Raw genomic sequence first — 25,677 nt, 5'->3', positions numbered from 1 at the left:
CACCTGTCTTTTCAAACCAAGACACTCACAGAAAAGGCATAAACATGACCTACCAGAGTTTATCAGCCTCAGAAATAACCCTGATAAAGCATGTATCACCTTCACTGTCTGTCTGATGCACTGATTTTGTACTTGTTTCAGCCAGGGGTTAAACTTCTTAGCCCCCTCTGGAAGGTTTTCCAGCGTAAGCTCAGCGGAGGGAAAGTTAAATGGTTACAATATCTCAGAGAATGGTATCATATTCTCCCTTCTTACACTGAAATATGCAATGCAAGCAATAGATACTTTTATACCATTATAACCACAAATTAACTAGGAAAATCATATGCTTCAACTGACTTGAACCACTAACACAAGGTCATCTGAAGTCCTTGAAACAAATCTCAAACATTTCTTATAACTAAACTGCAGCATGCAAATTATTCTTAATTAATGAAGAAGGTTTTGCTTATTAGCTGATTTCAAATGCCAGAAGGTAACTTTCATTCAGAACAGACTGCCCTGTGACACTGTATGGTAGAATTTCACATTCATTATTTTATTATAATCTGAAAGACATGGTATTTGAAGAGCAGAGAAAATTACTATACAAAGCATTCATTTGTATAATGAAGACATTTAGAGGCTTCTTTACAGTTTCAAGAAAAAAGTAAAAATTTTCACTAGTAGGAAAAACCAAGAAAGAAACATTAAATATTTAATGACAGTATTGGATACAGTGAAACCGTTAACTACAAACGTGGCTTTTAGAATTTTTGTAGTTTAACACTGTGTGATTATAATAGTGTATTTACGAACCACATTAACAGGAATCTGGCTAAATATATGTGCCAACTTGCTGCCACTAGTTATGAATTTGCATACACACATCTACCAAAAATATTTTTAAAAAGTGCTATATAAAGATTAGTCTTGTATTTGCTATGAACATATAAGTTGCATGAATATTTTTCTACAGACTATATAACGGTACATACTGAACTATCTTGCTTTGTCAATTTTTAAATTAATTAAACAGCAAATGCACATGGCAATATACCATCCAAAGGAATGCAAAATAGAAAAATCTCCCTTAGAAACAAGGTAACTTCTTTTTTCCCACTTAGCAATAGAGCTAAACTCCCAGAAAACACCACCAGGAGTGTCAGCATGCAATCCCTCATGCTTTTGAATTCAAGCACAAGGAATAAAAAATAAGGTCCTGAATGGAAATGACAATACATGGGGAAAAAAAGATTTATTTTCAGCCCAAAGGCCAGCACTTAAGTGTCTAAGAAGACACACTAGAATTTATTATCTACATAAGTGAAAAAATAGAGTTTAAAAAATCCTCCTCATTTCAGTTCTTACAACACATCAGATTAAAATCTAATTGAGACTTAAATCTACTTGAGATATCAGCTGAAGAATTTCTGTGGGCTCCAACAGGGTGATGAGATTAGGCAATTGGAATCTTTGTACATCAAAAGAATCTTAAAAGAAAACTTGTTCTCACATTTTATAAAAGGAGCAAAGCTCCTAGATGTAAGAACTGCATTTTTTTTTTTTTTTGGATGGTACATAACATAAACACTGTTTAAGTAGTATACTTCTGTGTCAAAAGAACAGAATTATATGTTACTAATCAGAGGTACTTGCCTTTGTTGCTTCAATGGTAGCTATTAAATTCCACACTTTGGATTGCTTCACCATTCTACAGATATCCAATGCCTACTGCTACTAAAAAAACACTTTCTGGTCCAAATACATTAAACTTCAAATATTTCTTCTCTCTCTTCCTCACCACTTTCCTCTTAAAAAACATAAAGTTATTTACACAAAATTGTAGTTACACAAATAATTTGGTAACACTTCAGCTATGGTCACTGAGTAAGGTTTAACACGGTCCTAATACTTCAGGAAATACAAAGAGAGCTGTTAAAAAAAACCCCATATTTTATACAGGACAAATGTAGTTCAAACTGGTGGATAAAAGGATTAAAATCTACATGTGAATAAAGTGGCTCATCAACATGCGAAATACAGAATGTTATTTTATTCCTCAGGTTATTAACAGGATATTGACAGCTACACATGAAAGAAATAGAACCAATGAATTTTTTCAGCACTTGCTACACTGAATTTGCATTATAACCATCAGTTCTCATACAGGGGTCTAGTACTGCTCTTTTTGAGTGAATGGGAACTACACAGATCTCAGTGGCTTACTCTCCTTGTGCAGGCTTCCATTGTAACCTACTGCATCAATTCTCTATAAAGCTAAATAGCACTTTCTTATGCATTTCAAATATCAATGTGTTAAGAAAGATAAAGAGATATGTACAAGTGTGATGGATGTAGAAATCATGACATAAATGCTCTCAAGAAATGGGATGAAGTAACAAAATTAATTCCATTCACTTTCAGATTTTCTAACTCAAGGAATAACAAATCAAATGAAGTTCCTATAGATGAAAAGAAAAAAAGGTAAAATAATCCTCAAAACTCCAGCAAAATAATGGGGTAGAAGAATCCATAAATATAATTACATATTATGTAGGGGAGTAAAACAGTATTGCAGAGACAGAAAATGGGAAATGTCTTGTCACTGTATGACAAAAGACAAAATATCCAACTATTGTCTCTACCAAGGCACAAGCTACACACCCATTTACTTACACAAAATAGTGCTAAAAGTAAAGCTTAACAGTGGTCTAGTTTAAGAATTATCTCTCTGATATACCAAGATCTGAGATCCACTATAAATAATCTGTCACTAGTAAAAATGCATAAATTATAAAATCTTCCTCTTTGCTTTTCCCTCATTTTTATCCTCTAATTACTAAAATGCTTAATCTCCCCTGCTTAGTTCTCTGTATTTAAAAAATTCCAAAAAAACCCTAATAATAGACCAGATTTTCACACCTCTTTTTGTTCTGCCACTTCTGCTCTATTGAAAAATATTCAAACTAAACCAGCTCAGCCTTCTTAACACTAAATACAGAGCAATCTTCTTGAATATCCCACACTGCCACTCCTTTCTTACCAGAAAACAACTTGCACAAAACTTCTCTTCACATACATCTTCCCCTTTATCCATTCAGTTCTCATCACTGATCACAAAGACATAGGGAAGAGCAAATAATTTTCCTCAGATGATCATTCTCCTAAAAGTATGTTTGCAATGCCTATAACTACCATTGATGCAACCATGGCAAGTGCCTTTGTGGAGGTTTTACGAAACACTTCCTGAACAAAAAAGTAGCGCAATCTACTAAGTATTTCTTCTCCAATAAACTATGAGAAACAACATATGAAGATACACTAGAAACCCATCAGGAGAAAAGTTCTTCATTTATGCTTCATGTAAAGGCTACGTGGTTTAGTGTGGCACCCAGCTTCTTTTGTTTTGTCCTCTGATATAAAAACAAAGAAATAGTGCTTTGTGAAGCATCTTGAAATAAAAGCCTGAGCTCTCACAAACACAATACACTGATCATTCTCTGCTTTCCTTATTGGGAATGACAATATTTAGATGTTGCTGAATAGCCTTTCTCCCTCTCAGAGTGATTTCCTTCAGTGAAGTCAGCGATGAATTCTGAATCAAGGATGGAAAGGCATCAGATCTTTTTCTGGGATCCAATCATGACCTTTGATACAAAGTTTACAATGGCACTGGCAGGTTGTTCTGGATCATGCTCTGCAAAGAGGTGGCATACGTTGTCTGTGGCACCGCCTTGCTTCCTGGCAATGAACCCAAACACTCTGCAAGGGCAGCAAAGTATGTCAGAGAAATGACAGACAGGTAGGCATTGCCTCACTTCATAAAACAGAAAAGATAATGCAGAAACCAAGCACACATAGCAGACTTCTCTGTTCTGATGGACAAGGTTCCATGTGGTGCTAAACACAATGGTCCAGATGCACCAGCCAGCTCATGAGAGAATCAGGGAAGCAGACTGTCCCCCTCCTTCTACTCTGTCCATATGGCATCCTGTACTGTTTGCTCTCAGAGACATGCTGCTAACCCTGCAGATGTATTTCTGATATATATCTCAGAATATATATATCTCTATATATCAGATATAATCTGATTCAATACTGCTGTCCTCTACCTAGTTTGGGGGGGCAAGTGGTGTGGTGTGGTGTGCCAGGGATTGCCCAAAGAGAGGATTTTGAGGACCACACACCTTAGTGGACAGAGTATTGGAAAAAGGATTTAAGCCATCTATTTCTGCTCTTTTCCAGAAACAAGTGCTGAGCCTCTCTAAGTTATTTATTTTGATTAAAGGGTGACAACAACGTTTGCCTTCAACAGAAAACAATTTGCAATCCACAGTAATCATGTATTTATGCCACACACTAATATTAGTAGGAGTGTTTTCATCTATGTACCAGGAGACAGATTTTTTTTAAAGCTATGAGTCTAAGTGAGAAAAGCTTATGTCAAGTCTTATTGGACAGGTGGAACACAAAACTGAGAGAACAAACATCTCCGATGCCTGAAACCACAGACTCAAAATCTAAATAAACCATGCTAGCTCTGGCTCCAGACTTCCCACCCCCACTCATCACATAATTAGGCCCCAATTTGCAGAGGTGTAGATAAGTAACCAGTTACAGAGGGCTGAAAGGCTTTTGTCTCTGAACAGATGCCTTCCCTTCCACATCTCAGACAGAAGTAATTTAGAACACCAAGAAACTGATCACTTTAAGGATATTCCTAAAACATTCAGTTAAAAGAGACACTACTTACTTTGCAGAAAGGCCATCTTTCAACCACCTTGTCCATTAAGAAAGCAGTAAACATAGAATAGAGAAATAAAAACATTCGTTTTAGTTAGTTTGTAATAATAACATATTAAAAATACTGCTTGTCATACTTACTTTCTGTCCTGTGGATCCAAAGCACAGAAAATAACAGTGTTGACTGAATAATGTCGCCGAAAAAAGAGTCTGGATAGGAAGAAAGAAAACAAATTTCAGAAACAGTACAGATCCTTACAATTCTAAACAATAATCTGAAAAATAAATTGTATTTAATTTAATACAATATTTTTTGTTATCGTTCCTGAACTGTTTCAACCCAATAAATACATTTGAAACACTAACATGAAGTTTTTTGAACTAAAGGAAAACTGATTCTCAACCTCAGAGCTAGGAGTATGAAAAACTGGCCATTTAGATACTATTTTAGTGAGACAGACGACTTTGTGGAACTTATGAATAATTTGATCATATTAAGTTTCAAAATATTCCTAGGCATTACAATTAAGGTAAAGGTTCTCTGATCTGCTACAAATGATTGCAAACCCCATGGAATGAAGAAATATGGCTCTTTTTTTTTAACCTATAATGAATTCCTGTTGTCCTTCCTTTGTTATTGTAATTTTTTGAATTTGAAAAGTTTGTGGTAGCCTAATTAGCACTTAGAACAAAGCAAATATAAATTAACCTTTTGTCATAGTTTTTTACAGGCTATCCAAAACACTGTTTCAGATCCTGGAGATAGATATACATAATCTGCTTAAGTCAGGTCTGTTCAGTGATACTGCTGAAAGACATCATGAAGATAAATTATTTCACAGAATAGGTTCAATATCAAATGCTAGCAAAGCCATTACTTTCCTAAGAAATAACAAAAAATGTCATAACAAAATGACCTTCCAAAGGTAAAATATGCCAGGTTGAAATAAAGTCCACAACTTAAAAATGTATTTTCCTGTACTACAGCCATCTTAACACAGTCACCATCATTCCTATAATCCTGGTATCCTCTGAGACGGAGACTGCAAATGTCACTAGGAATGCCAAATCAACAGCGGCCAACACCTGACAAGGACAAGGCCAAATATTCCCTTCCCTTCTTTATTTGCTTACTTTCTTTGATTATCTGTCAGTGTGATTCCTTGAGCAGACACCTTGAAATGGACTGTGGTTGAGATAGGAGATGGATCTTGCATCAGCGTCAGGCTGAAGGCTTTCTGTACTGCCTGGTATCCTGTGAGGGACTCCATCTCTACTGAATTCAGGTACCAAACGTTACAAGCTGTAATGAAAGAGGGAAAAGATTTTGAGAGGTCATAGACCTTTTACTCTCCCTTTGGTTTTAACACTTTTATATCAAAGCCAATGACTATATTTATCTGTTACCCATAGATATCCTGAAATTGAAATATATACAAGACAACACCAGAGAGTACACATGTAGGTAGTACTGGAGCAAAGGCATTCCTGAAAAAATGGGGATATTTTGCTTTTAAGTTCAAATACATCAGCCAGTAAGAAAATACACATTTGCAGCATATGTTCACATGATCTACAGTTTCAAATTTAAACAATATTCAAAGGAAACCATTCACTTGATTGGCAAGACAAGACTGTTTTCACACCAAAAATAACTGAGGGTTATTTCAAAGCTCATTTCTCATTAATTCTCATTAATAGTGTTCTGTACATTTAATGATTTTAGAGCAAGTAAAACAATTTCCATACTGATAAAAATTACTGACATACATTTTTAGGCCTTTTCTTTATTTCAGCATGCACTTACTTCTAAAAGTACTATTCCTCTTCCAGAGATATTAGCAGCTTCTGAAATATCTCTATAAAATAGATGCTCACTGGTTTCTAAGGTTACCAAACAGTTAACTTTTTTTTTACACAGTTTTGTATCAAATTTGCAGTGAGCACTACAAAAATATGTATTAACATTATATAGCATTATACAGTAGTACTGTACTACTGTATAATACTACATAGTATAGTGCCATCTAAAGTATGAACTATTATATGGAAATAACAGAATGATTCACATGCTTACTATAAAACTGTGGTATAAAGTCAAATTTATGAATAAATTAAGAACAAGCAAGAATGATTATACACATCCATAGCTAAACACTAGCACCAAGAGATTTTGTGTTTGGTAAAAACACTTGTGTAGGTATCCAGGACAAAATTTACAACTCTGTCAGTTGACACATACAAATTACCATGGTTACATTTCATCTGTTTAGCAGTTTCATTTGGTTTGCCAACATTACTATGAAAGCAAAGATTAAATTAAATCTAACAATTTATCTTTTTATTTAGTTATTCTGTAACCTATCTTAAGATTTCTCCTATGACTATCTACATAAAATTATACAGCTAGACACTGTCACTTTCAAAACAACCAAGTAATCATACAGTTTAAAAGTGCATAAGCCTATGTTTGACTCCAGCATAATGATCAGCTCAGTAACTTCAAGCTCTGGAGTCCATCAGTGAAGGAAGGGATCCTGAGAGTTCATTTATTTGATTTGCAAGTCTAAAATTTCAAAAATACATTTTTGCATTGCTGTGAAAATTGCCATAATTTTTGCTTGAATCAATTAAATTCATGCAGAGAAGTCTTAAGATGATGAGTAACAACCTAAAACTGTAATGAACCTTCCAAACCATAAAGCTCTCTTCTTCTTGCCTCATTACTACGTATGGTCACTACAGATCTAAAGCACTATCCTGTGGGTCTTTCCCCAGAACAGGAAGTTTCCCTTCTTTTACAGTCACACACATCAGAGTCCCTTCCTCTTCTGCCACATAGTGTATTGCTGTCGACAGACTGTTTTCAGGTTTTGTTTCTAAATGAAATTTCCAAGCATTTTATCTAGATTGCCTGTTGTGTTGCGTCCTGTCGGGATGCTCGGAGCAGTTGCGTGCTGGGCGGTGAGAGAAGAGAGGTGCAATTGTCCCCCTGCAAGCTCTGCGATCCCAGTTATTGGCACGGGGACAGATGGAGGCAACACAGGGCTTGGGGTGTAACAAGGTGGATTTATTCAGTGAAGATAATGGAGCCCCACGACCAGCTTGGGAGGGCTAACAAAGGTTTTATACAGGAACTCGGGAGGAGGGGTGTAGGAACAATAACCAATGAGGGTAGAGCTGGGGAGCGGTCAAAAGCAGGACTGACATATCATAAACCTATCAGGGGAAATAGGGGAGTGGAATAACACAAAGTAACCAATAGGGTGTTGAGTGTAACTAAATGGACAGGGAACACTCTGGAAGAAGGGGAGGGGACTGGAAGGAGTGACAGGGAATGTTCTAGGGAAGGGTGCAGAGAAAAGGAGGATTGACAACTTGGGGAGGAGAAGGCTAGGGAAGAGCTTGGGAAGATTGACAACTGGGGAGGGGAGGAGGTTAGGGAGAAAGGAAATTAATAAACACTGAACAAACATCCCAATTTAAGGGAAAAAAACACCACCACCATTGCCCTCAAAGTGATAGTTCAAACAGCAGTTACCTAATACAGGGTATCCTTTGCCTCTGTAGCACAGAAAATAATAAATGGAAACTTTTATTAAAGTGTTGCAAAGTGAAAACATGTCAGCTTAAAAAGGAGAGGAGAGATAATGAGAAACACAGAAAGATTTGTCATTAAAGAACATCATGCATGACCGGACAAGATATTGAGAACAGTAATGCTGGAGAAACCATGCTCCAAGCTACAACAAAAAGAAGACCTATTGTTCAATGTAGCTGCCCTGCAATGTTGCTGCCTTTGTCTTTCACAGGTGACATTTTGGAGCACATCTGTGCCACTATCAACAGCTTAACAATGCTGCTTTCAGACTGGGAATGTCCTTTGTTCAGAAGGCTTAGTTTCTTGACTGTATCAACGTAAAGAGAATTAAGAACTGCAATTTATTTGAGCATAAAATTTTGTTGAACAGGAAGATTAATAAAGCAAGGTATATTTTAAGGAAAAGCCTCTTATCTGTATGGTTTCCAGTCTTCAATTTGTCAGTGTCTAAGAAGCAAAGGATTTCTAGTCAGCTTCAGCACTTAGAACCTGAAAATGCTTGTCAGGTTTTTCATGGAGCTATAAAAAATAATCATTCTAGGAAAACACATTATTTTTTTGCTTGTGGAGTGAGAGAAGTGTGGGTATAGAAGGGCAGGGAGAAAGTGTATGTGCTTTAAAGTTTCTCTGAAAGGACTCGATTTACATGTTTTGGATCTGCGCTTCAGTGTTGAACTCCACAACTTGAATGCTTCTGTGACTGGAAAGGGACCCCTGATGTATCAAGGCAAAAAAAAAAAAAAAAACCCAAAAAAACGAAACAAAACAAAACAAAAAAAACCCAAAAGAAAAAACCAACCCAAAAAACCCCCAAAAAAACACAACCTCTGAGAACCTCTCATAGCTAATTTATCTATTTGGGTTCCAAATCCTTGTTCAAAATCAACAAAATCATCAAAACAGGTTAAAATCAAATGTACTAACTACCCTAAGTGATCCATGACACGACAGCTCCCATAAAGACTTATCTGACTACCACCCCAGCTGAAGAAATAATTCTTTCTTTTTCTTTGAAATTTTGAAGTCAAAGCAGACTGTAGCAGAAGCAAGGAGCATCACTCTCTCCAGAGCTGGCTAGTTTGACAACTGCCCCTTCAGAAGTGCTCTAAAAATGCATAAAGGCAATGAGGCAGCATTCTTATAAACACATGCTTTGCCATAGTACTCACTTGTGGATCCAGGGGTAGGCTAAACTCAAAAGAAAGTGGCAAATGTAGTGTATTCCTGTGCTCTAATGGCACTAGTTGGGTGGCTTCTGAGGAGAATGCATAGCAACCTGAAAACCAAACACCACTGCAGGACATGGGCAGGACCCCCTGGACATGCCCACTGTACAGCAGAGTAACACCATTGGTTGCAGTTCTACCAAGTACAATTTTAAGATTATGCAGTTCTTGGAGCATCGTCCGACATGGTGAGTTAGAATGCCACCACACTTCTTCAGACAGGCTGTTTAATTAGTTCTCTGGATCAGCTGCACACTAACAAAGCAGATAAGAAGCAGAGCACACCTTTACACAGCTCTTGCAAACACCCCAGTATTAGAGCCATACAGATGGTAACAGGGCATAGCATCACATAATTTGGACATACTCTGGTCATGGTTCCTCTTAACACATCAAATAAGCTTGTGGTAACACAATTCAACTTGCCAGAATGGGTGATGCACTGTGCGTAAGAATCCATAAAAGCATGCAGGGAAAAGACACATGACATTTCTTAAGAACGTGCAGCACCAAGTGAAGTAAAAAAAAAACTGTTCTTTAATATCTTTTTCAGATTGATGCAACAGTAAGCATTTTGCAGTGGTATTGTTAACTCCTATAATGTGAACTTAATCCTAACTGAACACCTTCCTTAGTTGGCTTTTGCAGACCTCACACATAGGTCTTCTTGAACCTCTGCAACCACAGGTTGAGAAGATCCTCTTAAAGTTTATCAGTTACGAAAGCAATGTCCTGCTTAAAAATTGCTATGTTTGAAGTAACCTACATATACCTCATATTCTCATGAGACACATGATGGGAAATGAAACACAGGGTTGTAGAATGTAGGACCTGGTTGCAGAAAACAGAAGAAACTTGGTACATACCCCTACAATGCCCTTTACACTTTTACTCAGCACAATAAATTTAGCTGCTACCTTTACATATTCTCTAATCCAGTCTAAGCTTCAGCTTCTCCCAACCTGTAAGATACAAACTTTGGTAATAGTCAAATAAAAGGGTAAAAGTTTAACAGACCTGCACCCTGTTTGAGAAGCTCCGCAGCTGAGTTTATAGCAGTTTGTGGGGAAGTTTCTGCTACCTCCTCCAAGGGATCTGCCAACAGAAAACATTGTCTTGTAGGGACTTAAATCAACAAATCAAAGTCCACAGTCATTTATGAGCTGTTACACTTATAACTGTGATCTTATTTCCTGGACAACTCTTGACCAGAAACATGAAAACACCTTTTATCTGCAATTATAATCATCTATGTAGGTTTTGTGCTGCATCAGGTTTTTTTTTTTTTGGTTTTTTTTTTTTTTGCCTCAAGCACTGCAAGCAGGATGCTTAACTTTTGTTTCCTGACAATAAAAGAACATAACACAGGCATATACTGTAGGGACTCACATGATTACATATTAAGACAATACTTATAGCTCTATTCTCTCACTACAGCCAAAAATATATTGACTAGTGTGATTTTAATTATATAATTTGATTTGTATAATTTACAGTAACTTATACAGATAGACTGTGTTACCATGATGAAATCAGTTAATTATATCTTGATGTAGAGGATGACAACAAAACCTTCTTCTTAAGTTGAAAAAAACCCATCTGAACCATTAAAATAGCAGTGAACATTTCCTCCCAATTGACTGTTAAATGTAGTAAGAAAAATGTCCACCAGCATGTTATTTCAGTTATATAAATGCATATAAGATCTCACTGCTGCATTTAGCATGAGGCATGCTGTCTCTGAATATAATCAAATGAGGAAGGGAGCCATAATACAGTTTGCAACACTATTCATATGGTTAATTACAGTTTTCTGAACATTTTAAATACTCCAGGCATTGTATCATGTCATTAACTACAGAAGATCATCTGAAAATGCATTATCAAATTTGATTTAAAAATAAAACCAAAATAAAATTTCACTTTGGTATGTTTATTCAAGACAAGGCAAATGTTCCAGACCTATGCCTCTGGAAGAACAGAGTAAGTTTTCCATCTTAGGTGAGGGGGGATAAAGAGAACAAGACAACCTTCACATTGTTTTGCCATATGAGATCTCTTGTCACATCAACCACAGCATATCTTTATGCTAAAATGGTTTCACTGATGTATTTGCATAAATCAAATGCTATTTTTGTATGTTAACATATGGTCTGTGACAAAAGTTTAAAGGGTTCAAAAAAGTCTTTGAAGTCATAAACCACAAAAACATTTAGTATTTCAATAATGTGTCTAAGGTTAACTTCATGTGGGAGAATGTGAGACAACTGAATTACTGAACAAGCATGAGCATTTTGTTTTTGTCTTAGAGTGGTTTATGAAATCGGTATAAGCAAAATTAGAATCATAATCCCTTGAAGCAACATAGGCTTTTTGATCATTTACTTGAACAATATTTGAACCTGTGCAAGTTGCTACACTCTTCCTGCCGGTGTTGCACTCAGGGCACCATCTACTCTTCATCTACTTGTCCTTTTGCTATCCAGACTCGAATGAGTGGTTAAGCCTAACCATACATGGGCATAATGTTATGCCTAAGAAGTATATTTGTCTTCCCACATGGTAAATTACTGCATGGATTTCTATGATGAATACATATTTATGACTGGAATATCACAGTACCAGTATGCTCACAACCACACTTTGGATAAAGGGTCATCATCAATACTGAAGACAACACCACAGCTTCCTCCTCGGTGAGTTTCTGCTTAGATCTCAACTTGTGACCATTCACCTGCCTTCAGACACTGACACTTTGAAGCAAAACTTGGCTGGGAATATGTCGTCTGTACTTCAACAAGCATACCTCTGTCTGGGATGAGGAGCTTGCAGGGCAATGCCAGTGGAGTGATGGAATGCTGATACACCAGAGCTGCCAAACTCCCTGTGGTCAGAAAAGTAACAAGACATGCACAGTTAACTTGGTAGGCAACAAGAATGCTTAAGTTATGTTTACTCTCAAGTATTTTACAGAATAAGGGCTCCCTCTGCTTCACTTTAAAAATCTCTTGGGACCTAAGCCAAGATCTTGAACTCATTAATCAAAATCATATGTTCCCTTTCCCTCTTATATACACTGCTTAGATCCTAACCTAAATGTCTGTACTTCAAATGAAGAAAGCACAAAAATTACAAAATCAGTAACATACACAAGTCAGCAAATTCTTTTCAAGGCTCTTGGCTTCTGCTACATTAAATGTAGTAAATTCTTATGAAGATGGCAAGAGCACAAGAGGTTGCTTATGCTACATGATGAGGTAAAAAAAAGCAACCTCTACCTCATAGCCACCTAGTCTTCATTATGTTCTGTCTATACACACCTCTATTTTGTAATTCTGAAAGTACAAGAGATCATCCAGGTAAAACCTCTTCTATTCAATGCAGAAGTGATGTACATAGCATTCTCTATTAAATGATTCTTCTTTTTTATTCAAAGTCACCCTTGCAATTTGGTCTTGGCTTAACTGAGGTCATTCAATATTAGTTATCTTTGATATCAGCATGTGAGACTATAAGGAGTAAGAGGAAGGCATAATATTCATCAGCCTGTTTGTACAAAAAGCCATCCTTCAATCCCACTTACTAACATTACAACCATGTGCTGGAGAAAAATCCCAGTTCAACGAAAACCAACCACATCTTTACAGTCCATCAAAAATTTCTTTGAAACAGAATGATAACCCAATTTTACAAGGGTCTTACATAAATGCAAAGACTGATTGATACTATTAGCCCTTCACAATCTTACCCATAAACATGTGTAATAGTGCCTGTTCACCTACTTTGTGAACCAGTTTTGAGTCTATGTCTTGGGTTACAATGTGGGGTGTAACCAAGCTATGTATTCTACTCCCATCTGTTGCAAAATTTCTGAGAGAGAGAGGGCATGATTTATGGCTGGAATGAGATTTGAGCTACTCCAGTCTAGGCCTCAGGTATGGGCCTTGTGAGGCCTTGAAAGCCTATGACGCAGTAAGAAAAAGAGTTTGTGGCCCAATTAGAAATTATATTAAGGTATGGACGTGCAGCACTGGGTTTTCTGGGTGTAAATTGTATAGGTTTACTGTGAACTAAATTCACCTTAAGACAAAGACAAACAATGTTAGCTTGCCATTGAGAGTGCCTTTGTAAGCTGTAAATTATATTGAAGTGTATATAAACTGCCATCTTCTAACTAATAAACGGAGAATGTTTGATTGACCACATTGGCCTGATCTGCATTTGTCCTGTCCAGTTTTCCTGTCTTATGCCCATCTATGTAATTCTTGATGAAGTGTTAACAATGGGCCATTTTTAACAGCTGCCCAGTGTGCACCCAACCCTTCAGACTGCAAGCTGGGTGTTAGATAAGGGAGAAGAGGCAAACCCTGCAAGGTACAATGGTCTTCACAATTAACTCAGGCTGTGGTAACTACACCCATCCTGAGGGGGTCATCTCTGCTCAGGGGCTATTGGGCCATCCCAGACGCAATGACCCTAGCAAGAATGGATGACTGCAATGACTCAAGAGTATTTGCATCATTCCATTGTGAAACTCCCCACCCCGAGGGAGGTACCACCTGAATCTGTTTATCATGTGGGGTTTTGGGGACTTGAGGCACCACCACCATTGCTCAACAGACCCAGAGGAAGACCAGACCTTTCACAGGACCATGGCTTTCAAAAAGACTGCAATCATCACTTCAACAGGACTGCAACCACTATTTAATCAGATTACGACCACTGCCCTGACCAACAGGGTGTGAGATTGTACTCTGACTTAGTGAGTTTAAGCCAGTTTTTCTGTATCACTGTATTTACTGTAATATTTTTTATTAAATTGTAACTCCGACCTGCTCTCAAGGTATTTGTGTGGGGTTCATCTCTCACTGTGGTTTATTTTCAAACCAGCACAGGCTGTGCAAACTGAAAGACTAGGAGATGTTCAAACTAAATTGCTAGTAGGGCTACATAGGTGCCTAAACAAGTACTTCAAGATTGAGGTAGGAATGGACTAAAAGTTCTCATTTAAGGTAAGTCTCATACCAAATACTGATAAACTTCAATCCATCTTTATTTTAAATACTACTTTAATTTCACATCTGTTAATTTTATGGCAGATGACCCTTTCACAGGTATATTTGGTGTATGTCAAAAGGCCTGTAACAAGGGCTGGGAGGGCTGCAGGATGACCTCTGGGTAAAGTTCAGGGGGGCTTTTCATGCCAAACACAGCCTATTCCACTGCAGGGCACCTATGGAAAAAAGGCTGGGCGAGATACAGCAGAGAGAATGCCATGGACAGAGGAGGAGGAGGAGGAGATGCTCTGGGTATCCAAGTTGCCATCCCCCACCCTGTAGCCTCTGGAAGACCTCAAACTGGAACAGATGGGACATTTTCTGCGGTTAACAGAGAGCACACGCTCAAACAGGTTTTTTTTCCCCTGCAGGATGCCAGCCTACGAGGAAAGCCCACATCCCAGGAAGGAAAAACTGGGAGAGGGATGAAGCAGCAGAGGAACTGTTCAGTAATGACCATATGCACTCAAACCCACTACAGTGGGCATGAGGAGTCTGTGATGAAGCAGTGAAATTGAGCTTGGAAAAGGGGAAGGAAAAGCGTTATTTAATATTTGTCTTTGTTCTTCACGTTAAGGAAACTTCCCTGTCTGACCATCCAGGAGCCATTCTGGCAGTCACTCTTACACCACCTGAGCAGGTGCTCAAAGCCTCTTCACAGCTACACACCTCACACTTATATACACACTGTATATACACAGATGTTTCCTCAGAAGCTCAACCCCAGGTTTCCCTTAGCAGAGTCTCAGACTCAAATAATTTAATTTTAGTGCAACAACTTAATAACAAAATAACAGCTCAAACTGGGTGCCTCAGAGGAGAGATAGTCTTAAAAATCAAAAGGCAGGAAAGTCTAGGGGTTGGCTGCTGCTGCTGCACCTCTGGTCACCTGGTCACCTAGCCACACAGGTCCTGGAGCCCTTTGTTATGCAAAGAGTCAGCAGGCCATGGCCTCCTTCTTGCCTGGGACACCCATAGATCAATCTGCAGTTTGCACTTCCAGCTTGCAAATCCAGCTATCTTCACTAAATTTATCCCTCAACATCTGACTGTCTGAATTTTAATTGGAAAAACATTAAATATTTTTTTCCAATTGAGTTTCTTTTGCCCTGTAACTGGTTAGCATCCCTGTTTTCATCTCAACTCATAAGCTCTCACATCTGTTTTCCCCTCCTACCCCACATGAGTGGAAAGCAAATGAGTCAACAGCTGGGTACGTCTTCGGCTATTTGCCGTGACAGGTATTGTACTTCCATCATATTATATTGAATAATATACTGACATAGCATAATGTACTTTGTGAATATCTCACTCTGGTGTCATTTTTATCCACCTAATATGCGGCATAAATAAAAACTGGACAAAAGGTCCTGAATCAATTAGGATGATAGGAGTGATTTAGGTCAGCTTTCTGCAGGAACATTGTAGTGATAGACAAGCTTGACTTGTTTGAAGCCTGGTCATGTGCATCTATGCTAGAGTGCCCTGCACATCTGCTTATGGTAAATGTGTAAAAGGATCTCGAAACCTTGGAATGGGCTCCTACAGAACTCATCAGGAGCTCAAACAAAGTAGTCTCTCATATGTATTCCATCCAAGTCAGCACTGGCAAATGCCAACAGTTTCCATCTTCTCAAGTCTCTGTGATGCACAGTACTTACCAAAATATGGCTCATTCGGGCATCCTTTCAAACGTACCCCCTTCTGAGTACATTCAATCAGAAAATGCCTTACAAGTTCATTTGACAAATCTCCAACTGTGTTGAAAAAGAAAGTTCATGAAAAGAAGCAATTAACAGACACCTCTCACAAACTAGGTCTTTATGAAGCACTTTTTCCACATTACTACCAAATGTTTTATATACAAAATGCAAAAAATACAATTAGACCTACTCTGCAAGTTACAAGATGTATTTAAATGGTCGTTTTTCAAAAAACAAATAAGCAGACAGCTCACTTTTAAGACAGACAGAGGAAATGGTTTTATATTCTTAAATGACTGACATCCAAATATACACTGGTGTCCAAAAATGTCCAAATATGGTCACAGCTACAGACGGGAACAGAAATTTGAAAAATGAATGGTTAGAAATTTTGATGCATTTGCCCACTAAAAGAACTTGTATCCCAAGTGACAAGAAGGAAAAGTATGAAAAAAATTCCCATTTCCAATGACATTTTTGTTCACAGAAGCTCCCTAGATTAAAAGAAGAGTAAGCTACACAAAAGTAATGATGGTAATTCTCTCAGTGCATTTTTACATTTCCAAATGCCTGCAGTTTCATGCAAAGTCTCTGCTCCTGAAAACAAAAATTTACATGAAGCCTTAAGGTTTCACTAAATTTTAAGATAGTTTTAATCTTAGGAATCTAAGACAAACCAAAACCGTAAAGTTGGATTAAAAGAGGAGATTCTAAGTCCAAGAGATATGTAAAAATTCCCTTGAGATTTAACATTCTTTTAAACATGTACATATATATGCAGACATGTAATTACGACAAATATTTCTTGGAAGATGGATTCACAGTATTTCATAACTGACTACAAAACTAATCCTTCTCCAAATAGTTAAAAGGTTATTTCATACCAACAGGACAAACCATACAAACCTTAACAAAAGAGCTACAAACAGGTGTTCCCTTTGATCTATCAGGAAACACGTCAAAGGTTGACTTTCAGGCCAATACAGATGACTATATTAATATGGACTGTGCAGGCAAATATTGCACTGATCACTTTTTCAAATAGCTTACTGCTGTTATGCTCTCACAAATTAAAAATAAATTACTATAAGATATATAGGGAGGAAAAGCCTGGAACAAGAAACACTACAGGAAACACAACCATGTGTGCCTTCTGGGATTAAACAGCAGAAACCAAAAAAGCTAAGTATCATGAAGCGAGAAGTGGAAGAATGCTAGTCTTACTACTACTAACATAAACTGTCTCTTAAAGGCTGGCAGATTTTGAGCTTTTTCATGTCTTCCCGGACTTTACCAATGATTGTAAGAAAAGACTACTTACAAGCCACCTTACAATTTGCCTCCTAGTTGTTGCTATCATCACCCCAGTACACCTACACTGAGTTCATTAAATAAGTCATTGGACTGGTTCTGCTGATGTTTATTGGCAACAAAAAGGACTACATGGCAAGTTGTTACTAAAAAGTGTTTCAAGATACCAGATTAAAACAAATTCAAAGTGTTACTGTGATAGAGGTGAACTGATAAAGTTGCTGCAGAGTAAGCAAATGCAAACCAACAGCCAAACAAAAAAACAAATAAAATCAGTCAAAACCATACTTCCATAAAAACAGCACTAAGAATAAGTGCTTTCCTGTAATCTTAATTGGCTACCTCACCAGTCATTATGTACTAATGAAACAAAAAAAGCTTTGTAGAAGAAAAACAGCAGCAATAAAAACCACTCCACTAACCTTGCAGTAGTACACCTGGAACCAAGAACACTACAGATATTGGCTGTTGAGTTTCCATATAACAATTAATGATTTCTGCATGTTCTTCTCACTTTATGTTTCATAACTATCAGGCATGAGCTATACATGGAGGCACTAGAGCTGACAGAGTAGATACATAAATCACCACTTCTTCTGAACAATAACCCTTAGGAATCTCTTCAGATTTATATCTGAAATACAACTGTCTCAAAACAAAATTTTGGGATCAAAAATATTCGTCCCTCCAGCTGACTGAAAACTTTACATTGTAGCCTGTGAATCAAATGCAAAATTCTGATTGCTAGGGAAGACCAATTGCTGAGATTACACTGATTTTTGTTAGGTTGGTGAGGTACAACACATGCACAGCCACAACAGAAATCATGGTCAAACCATATAGTATAACAGGCATCGTATCAGTCTCATTTAACAACACATCAAATGTAACCTGCAATTCAAGTAGCACTTATGAGAAGAGGGGAAGATTTCAACAGATTGCTACCCACGAATAAGGGTTACGTACTATGTATAGATTTCTAAATAATATATAGAAGTACCTTTCTTTAACTGTAGCACAGAAGGAGGTGGTGTGGCAACTTTCATTGCCAGCCCATAGGCTCCCCGGAAAGAATGACTGTCTCGAACAATGAAAGACCCAGGTTCCCTTTCCTTGAGAACAGCAATGGCTGCAAGGGATTCCAAAAAAGAGACAAAACACAAAAAAAACCAGTTTAAGAACAATGCACACACTCAAACAGTACAGAAGTACAAATGTATAATGAATAAGACACCAGAAGTAAGAGCTTTTTCTCTATCCTCACTGCTGTACAACAAAACACAATCAAGCATATTTGGGGGGCCTAAGCAGAAACACCTTGTCCAGATCTCACAAATACTTATTTTAAAAGAAGCCTGAAGTACAGAACCCCGATTTTTACTGGTTTTTAAACTAAGAAGAGTGCTCAGATCTCACCAGAATTCCTACAAGAGGAAGTCTACTTCTGCTTAGATTTTGTCAATTTGTTAAAAGAGTGCATAGTTCTCTGTAATTCCCACTGACTAGACAGCACTGTTTTTCACTTCCTATTCAGCCTCAACAGGCAGAACAGATTCATTTTCATCCACCACCAAGTTTTTGTCCCTGCAAAGATACCTTACTGCCTTAGGAGTTTTAAAGCAAAGGAAGGAATGTAAGTGTATATTTTGCTCTTTGAAGTGTTTTTCCTCTGTATTTTGGATCTCTTCTGAAAGTGCAATATGAAATCCTCTCCAAAAGGGAACACTTGCAGGGAAATTGCTGCTACTTTGCACAAGTCAGTTGCAGACTTTGAAATCCAGTAGCCCAAAATTTTAAACTTACTTTGAAAAGAGACAAAAAGTTAATCTAATTAGTGATCTTAATAAAATCTTTGTACTTTGCTTTCTTTCCTCCCTCATACAAGTTTTAGAAATACTTGTGTATACCAGTATACTTTGTTCTAGAATTTCCAACCATCAGCATGCCTTCAGAGAAACCCTAGAAAGAGCCCAAATTGGACGCTGGACTCCTTAACTGACTGTTCATACAGAACATGGATATTATGCATATGGGGCACAAAGGCATATTTTGCAAGGCCTGAGCAATGTTTACAAAGCAAAGGTTCTTTTCATGAAAAAAGGGGAAGTAAAAAAGAATTCAGGAAAATGCAGACATAATTATCTCTTCTGTTCTGTCAAAGCAATTAAAGCAAACATGTATGCATTTTATTCTCTTCATCTGTCAGATGGCAAAGGAAACAACCTTTTTTCACAATATGTCTTGTTTTGAGAGGATAAGGATGAATACACAAACCCCTGCAATTAAGCAGTATGTAACACTTCTAAATAATTTGTAATTATTTAGTAATAATTTGTCACAGGAGCAGTCTATTAAACACAGGGGAAAGAAGATCAAAAAAGATCAGTAAGAGTACCTTAAAACATTTTTTAAAGAAGTTTTACTTCAAAGATGAAAAGAGGCATATTAAAAGGTTGGGAAGTCTGTTGTTTCATTTGTTCAAACAGTTAGGTTCAAAATTGCTTTACACCTACTTCCCTCACTGGAAACACATCACATGAAGTATTTTTCTGTATATTTAAGCACTCAGTTCTCATTATGGGTGGTGAGTAGATAACATGAAGGGGACTGGAGTGAAAGGACCAGCAAAGTACCATCCAAAAATGCTCCGTTTTCTATGGTCATTGTTCCTCTGGCATCATATTTACCACTACAAAAGAACATCCTCACCATCCGAGAACCTAGTAACTAGACAGACATAGCAATTCATCATCTGCCAATAGCTGAAGTTCACACTATTTTGATTTAGTATGAATATCCTTCTCAATGCAGAACTAGTTAGTGATTTTTCCTGACAACCACATTTTTAAAAAATCCCAGTTTAAAGTCCTGCTTTATCTCATTAATCACAATTCACTACAGCTGAGTATTACAGTATAAACACAAGCACAGTCAGATTAATTGCATTTGGAAAGCACTGTCACAGGCTGAAATGGTATTGTTTCATAGCTGAAACACTGTTATAAAGAACTTTTGCCCATTATGGCAAAAGTGTGTAACGAAGCTGCAGCAACGAAGCTGCACCACCAAAGCCCACCACACCCTGAATGGACCTCCTGACTGAAACCCTGAACGGTGAATTTAACCACCTAAAAAAAGCTTAAGATAAGACAGAAGTGACACTGCTTTTCAATCATCTCAGTTTTGCGAAGAAATTAATAAGGCTGGGGGAGAAGGATGCATTCACAGGAGGGTCAAGCTCAGCAGCTGTCCTGGAAGTCATCCCTAGATGGCTTCAGGGTGGAGGCCATAGCCCACAGGCTTATCTGCAGCCAGGTTTGCACAGACTCCTCCTCAACCAAGGCGGGAGAAGGACAGTTTTGGGTATATGTCATGACCTCCGGTGAGAGGCAGCGAAGATCCATCCTCCATTACACAAACTGGCTCAGCTGTAAAACCCCCCACTCTGGGAAAGCCACATCCACAGGACACTCATGTGAGGGGCAGCTGAGGAAGTGTCATAATCCAATAAAGACCCCTAAAGCACTCCCCCAACTCATTCCTAAGCCCTGCACCACAGCCCTATACATGATGCAAAATGATGCAACAGATTCAGAATCTTGCAAGATAGAGTATCAAACTTGTCCCGCTTCAGGGGAGGTACCTGGGCACTCCCATCTGGCCCAACTTGTATTAACCCTGGGACCCACAGAGGGGTGATATACTTCTACTTAATCTGTTCCTGTCCCCCCACAACCTCTTCTTCTATTTCTTTCTTTTTCTCTTTTTTTTACTGTTAAATAAAATATATCCATTTTTTGGTAACAACATTTAACCTTGTTTGGTTTTAGTCTCATTTCACAGAATATTCAAACCTGAAGTTTCTATCTGGAATCCACAGAGAGCTAACTTTACTTTGCTCTTCTATGATTGGTGGATTGTAACAAGCACCCAGCGTGCTTATACACGTACTGTTGGAGGGACAGTTTGTAAATTCATAGAATCATGAAGAATGGCCTGGATTGGAATGGACCTTTAAGATCATCTACTCCCAGTGCTCCTGCCATGAACAGAGACAACTTTAATTACACCAGACCAACATCCAGTCTGATCTCGAACATTTCCATGGATGGAGGGCATCTACAGCTGCTCTGGGCAGTCTCTTCCAGTGCCTCGACACCATCACGGAAAAGAATGTTTTTCTAATATTTAATCTAAACCTACTTTCAGTTTGAAACCATTTCACCTTGCCCTGTCACTACTACATGTTCTTCTAAAAAGTCCCTCTCCATTTTTCTTATAGGCTCCCCTCAGATACTGCAAGACTGCAATTAGATCACTCCGAATTCAGTCTGGAGAATTTCCTTCTCCAGACTGAAAAATCTCAATTCTCTCAGCCTTTTCTCATAAGAAATGTACTACATTCCTCTAATCAACTTGGTGGCCCTCCTCTGTACTCGCTCCAACAGGTCTGTCTATGTCTTTCCTGTATGCCAGATGCAGTACTCCTGGTGTTCATGATTATTAATTTTCACATAGGTAATAAAAGCTCTCTTCAGTTCACTCAATAATACGTCTACATATAAAAGTACTGTATCTGCATCATACATCATAAAGATGTTGTTCCATGGTAGTGACCTTCAATGTATGTCGCTTAATAATGTATGTCACTTGACAGTGAAATTCAGGCTACAAAATGACTGGTGGGTGAGGATGCCTTTGTGGTGACCTAGCTAAGGAAATTTCTGAGATCATGTCAGAATACATACTCAAAAGGCTTCAGAGAGCAGACAGCCATTTGGTGTTGTTTCATGCATATCTACCATTCAAAAATCAGCAGCTTCACATCAAAGAGCATTTGCAGCAGCTACCACAGGTAGATCTCTATTACTTCATAGTTCAGTTGGGCTAATAATTTGTTTGATTAACTGAATATTTTTCAGGACTATTTGACTGCCCTCCATACTCAAATTCAGGCTTTCAACAAAAGAAACAGGAGGGGTTGTCTGTGGCCTTTCTAGGTTTTATATTTCTTTTAGAGATCAGGTATGTATCTAAAATCAAGACTTTACCAACTAGCTTTTCTATGAACAGATATGTCAGAATATTTATCAATTGATATACCTTGTTCTCTTGAAATATCTGGCTTATACCAGAACTTGGATGTGTCCTGAACAAATTTTACAGTCACATGTTTATCAGCTGAGTTTTCTGTGAAATAAAAGGGAAAGAAAGTCAAGAATTTTTTAAAATACAAAATAGTTTTTACTTTTCTTTCCATCTTGTAATCACCATGATTACTCAAAAAACTTATCATTAGGCCAGTTTAGAGAAACTGAGCTGTTTTAGAACCAGCAAATATAATAAGACACACTAAGATTCTGAAAGCATGTTCGATGTTTCGATTTTGCAAAATCCATAAAATATTAAAAACTTTTAGTTATAAAGCTGCATTAAACACAAACTTCCCAACAGGGCACAATGAACACACATGTACATTCTTTTACTTTTACTGGCACAACTCTAAAAGGCGTAGAGAGAAGTCAGCCCTTTTTAAAAGAAATTGGACTCAATACTGGTCCATTGTAGTCTGACAGCTAAAAAGGTAGGCTGCCCAATCACTGACTTCTAGGAAGCAGAAGAAATCTGAAGCCTTGCTTCCTGAATAATGCATCTGAAGACAGTGAACTGGCACCATTTACTGCAAACATTCAAGTCCTCTGTGGAATTCTCATTCCACTACTTTTTTTTTCCCCCTCTCCACTTTAATTCTTTTTATAAACTCATATAAAATCTAATGTATTTTGCATTTCTCTGATACAGAACATACCTGGCACTGGGGAAGGGCTTAACATTTTTGAGAAATCTGGGAGGACATTTGGGAAGGGAATGCTGATTGTGCTTCCACTATGAGGGCTAGAGAAGCCACTTGAAGAAGGTGACACAGAGGCAAAGGAACGTTCTCCTTCAGAGGACCTCTTCTTCTCTGGAAGAGGCGGCTGAGCATGTAGGTTCCCTCCACGGTGATGCAAAACTGCACTGTCCTGGCTGTTGTGTCCAGAGGCCATGGTAGGAAAGTTTTGCGTCGAAAAGTCATTGTCATCAGCACTTGCCTCTAATGAGCTCAGCATTTTAGTTGTGCTAGCATTGGCTATGTAAGTAGCTTGTGTCTCCTCTTGAGGGCAACTACTGTCCCTGGTACCCATACTGTAGCTCAGGTAGGCATAGGCACTGCTGCTGGTATCATGTTCTTGGTGTGGTTCTGCTGGTGAACTCTCCAGGTTGCTCAGGGTGACAACCTGCATTCCTGGAGTTTGGAAATGAGACAGGAGAGAGACATCCTGCACAGCGCTTGAAAATTCAGAGGGCACAAGATTACCTCCTGGCTGCCTGGTGTTGGCCATTGAAAACTGGGTTGGCAGGGAAGCTTTAGAGCTGTTTTCAAGCCAAGGATATTCTACTGCAGAAGAGCTGTCAAAAAAAAAAAAAAAAACAAAAAAAAAAACTAAAAATTGAACACAAAAATGAAACACCAGCCATATCATTCCCTTAAAATGTTACTGTACAACCCATACGTCAGTAGTCATTGAAAGAAATGAAACATCACACTCAGGACAAAAATCTCAGGGTGCTCTTTCTGGACCAGGCAATGCAGTTGATCAAGGATTCCAACCTTACCCTAACCTGTAACTTCTTCAATGTATATAATTATGCTCTGTCTTATCTCATCCTTCACCTAGCCATGTGGATGGGATAGTTTCTGAGTTTGCACTGTAAACCAATCCATGAAATTAATGACAGCTAAAAATACTTCTCCCTGTTTGAGGGGGTTAGTTTTAATATCAATCAGTTTAGTGAGGCTGTTTGCAGCACTGCTTCACATACAGTGGTGCTGATGAGCTAAAGTGCTACATGAAAAATAACAATAGGAGGCAACCATTTCTAATGCCAAAGCTGCATAGAGGTAGAGGTTTATGGAAGAAATATGACACAACCATACTAGTTCTTTCATGCACTGTCTTACACTCACCAGAATAAAAATGAAAATAAGTGGGCTGGGGAAGTGGTTATGCACCATCACACAACAAATCAGTAACTATGATAATGGTAAGAACACAGTTCACAAGGAATAACTTGTGGACCAGATCTATTTCAATACAATTTATATTCAAAAACAAAAAGAAAGGAGGCAGACAGTGGAAAAATTCTAATTTATAGAATTAAATATTTCAACAGTAAACATTCTGTTTTTCTACTGGGTAGCAATTCTATGTGTTCAAGTAAAAAAAAAAAAAAAAGTCCTTCCAAACAAAGGAAACTAAGCATCTGATAAAATCATTTGATAAAAGTTTAAGCTGTCTCCTTGCTTCTAAAACGCAAATGCCCTTAGGCAGTAGCTGGAAAATATCACTAATATTACCAAATCCAGAGAGAACAAACTCATTGCAAAATGCAAAGATAAAAAACTAATATAAGATATACATCAAAAGAGAAAGGATTTTTAATTAAAAGGACTTGTGGAAATGAATGCCAGTACATTTAAACAGCTCAAATCAGAAAGGCCATTAAAGACGCGGAAGGTAAGCAAATGGAAAGAAACATTGCTGCCAGAAAAAAAACTCTAGAGCTGTAGCTACCTCCTAGGTGAAATAAAAAAATATAGAAAAAATATTTATAAAGAAGTTTACAAAATTTTCTAGATAAAGTCTGAAGTAGTAATGTAAACTTGATAATGACTGAACTGCCTGATAAGCTTTTAATACATGTCGACTTGTAATTGTTACACTACCTCTTCTGCAGCAAATACCAACATATTTTGTTCCCTCTTAAGGTTCACATTTGTAATCACAAAACCAAAACATTCTGTCACAGTCTTAGTACTAATTGAAAATGAAACTAATTAGATTGGAAGATAAATAAAAAGTAAATAGGTAATGACATACTTGAAGTACTAACACTCTGACAACCAACCGGAAGTATTCCCAAATACTTGCTGTGATAAAGGAGCCAAATAGCCAAAAAGAAGAATAGGATTATTAACAAGAAATGAATGCTTTTGAAGAGTGATAGAAAAG

At 37.7% G+C, this 25,677-nt stretch overlaps 1 protein-coding gene across 19 annotated transcripts in view; it reads right to left on the bottom strand.

The window, feature by feature from the left end:
- Positions 1 to 517: 517 nt before the first annotated feature.
- The window catches only part of TNS3 (tensin 3), a 204,411-nt gene continuing 179,251 nt past the window's right edge, over positions 518 to 25,677 (bottom strand). For all 19 annotated transcript variants that reach the window (XM_072924225.1, XM_072924226.1, XM_072924227.1 and 16 more), the window contains 10 exons: positions 23,433 to 24,073; positions 22,727 to 22,813; positions 18,624 to 18,752; positions 16,271 to 16,366; positions 12,359 to 12,436; positions 10,570 to 10,647; positions 5,860 to 6,028; positions 4,867 to 4,935; positions 4,736 to 4,762; positions 518 to 3,744 (listed from right to left, as the gene is read on the bottom strand). In XM_072924225.1, the coding sequence (XP_072780326.1) occupies positions 3,600 to 3,744; positions 4,736 to 4,762; positions 4,867 to 4,935; positions 5,860 to 6,028; positions 10,570 to 10,647; positions 12,359 to 12,436; positions 16,271 to 16,366; positions 18,624 to 18,752; positions 22,727 to 22,813; positions 23,433 to 24,073 (1,519 nt within the window). In that variant the 3' untranslated portion in view covers positions 518 to 3,599. The remainder of the gene's footprint in view (positions 3,745 to 4,735; positions 4,763 to 4,866; positions 4,936 to 5,859; positions 6,029 to 10,569; positions 10,648 to 12,358; positions 12,437 to 16,270; positions 16,367 to 18,623; positions 18,753 to 22,726; positions 22,814 to 23,432; positions 24,074 to 25,677) is intronic.

This window comes from Taeniopygia guttata, chromosome 2, assembly GCF_048771995.1.
Source record: "Taeniopygia guttata chromosome 2, bTaeGut7.mat, whole genome shotgun sequence".
Classification (NCBI taxonomy): domain Eukaryota; kingdom Metazoa; phylum Chordata; class Aves; order Passeriformes; family Estrildidae; genus Taeniopygia; species Taeniopygia guttata.
The sequence above is the reverse complement of the archived record's forward strand: the minus strand, read 5'-3'. Positions and strand labels throughout refer to the sequence as shown.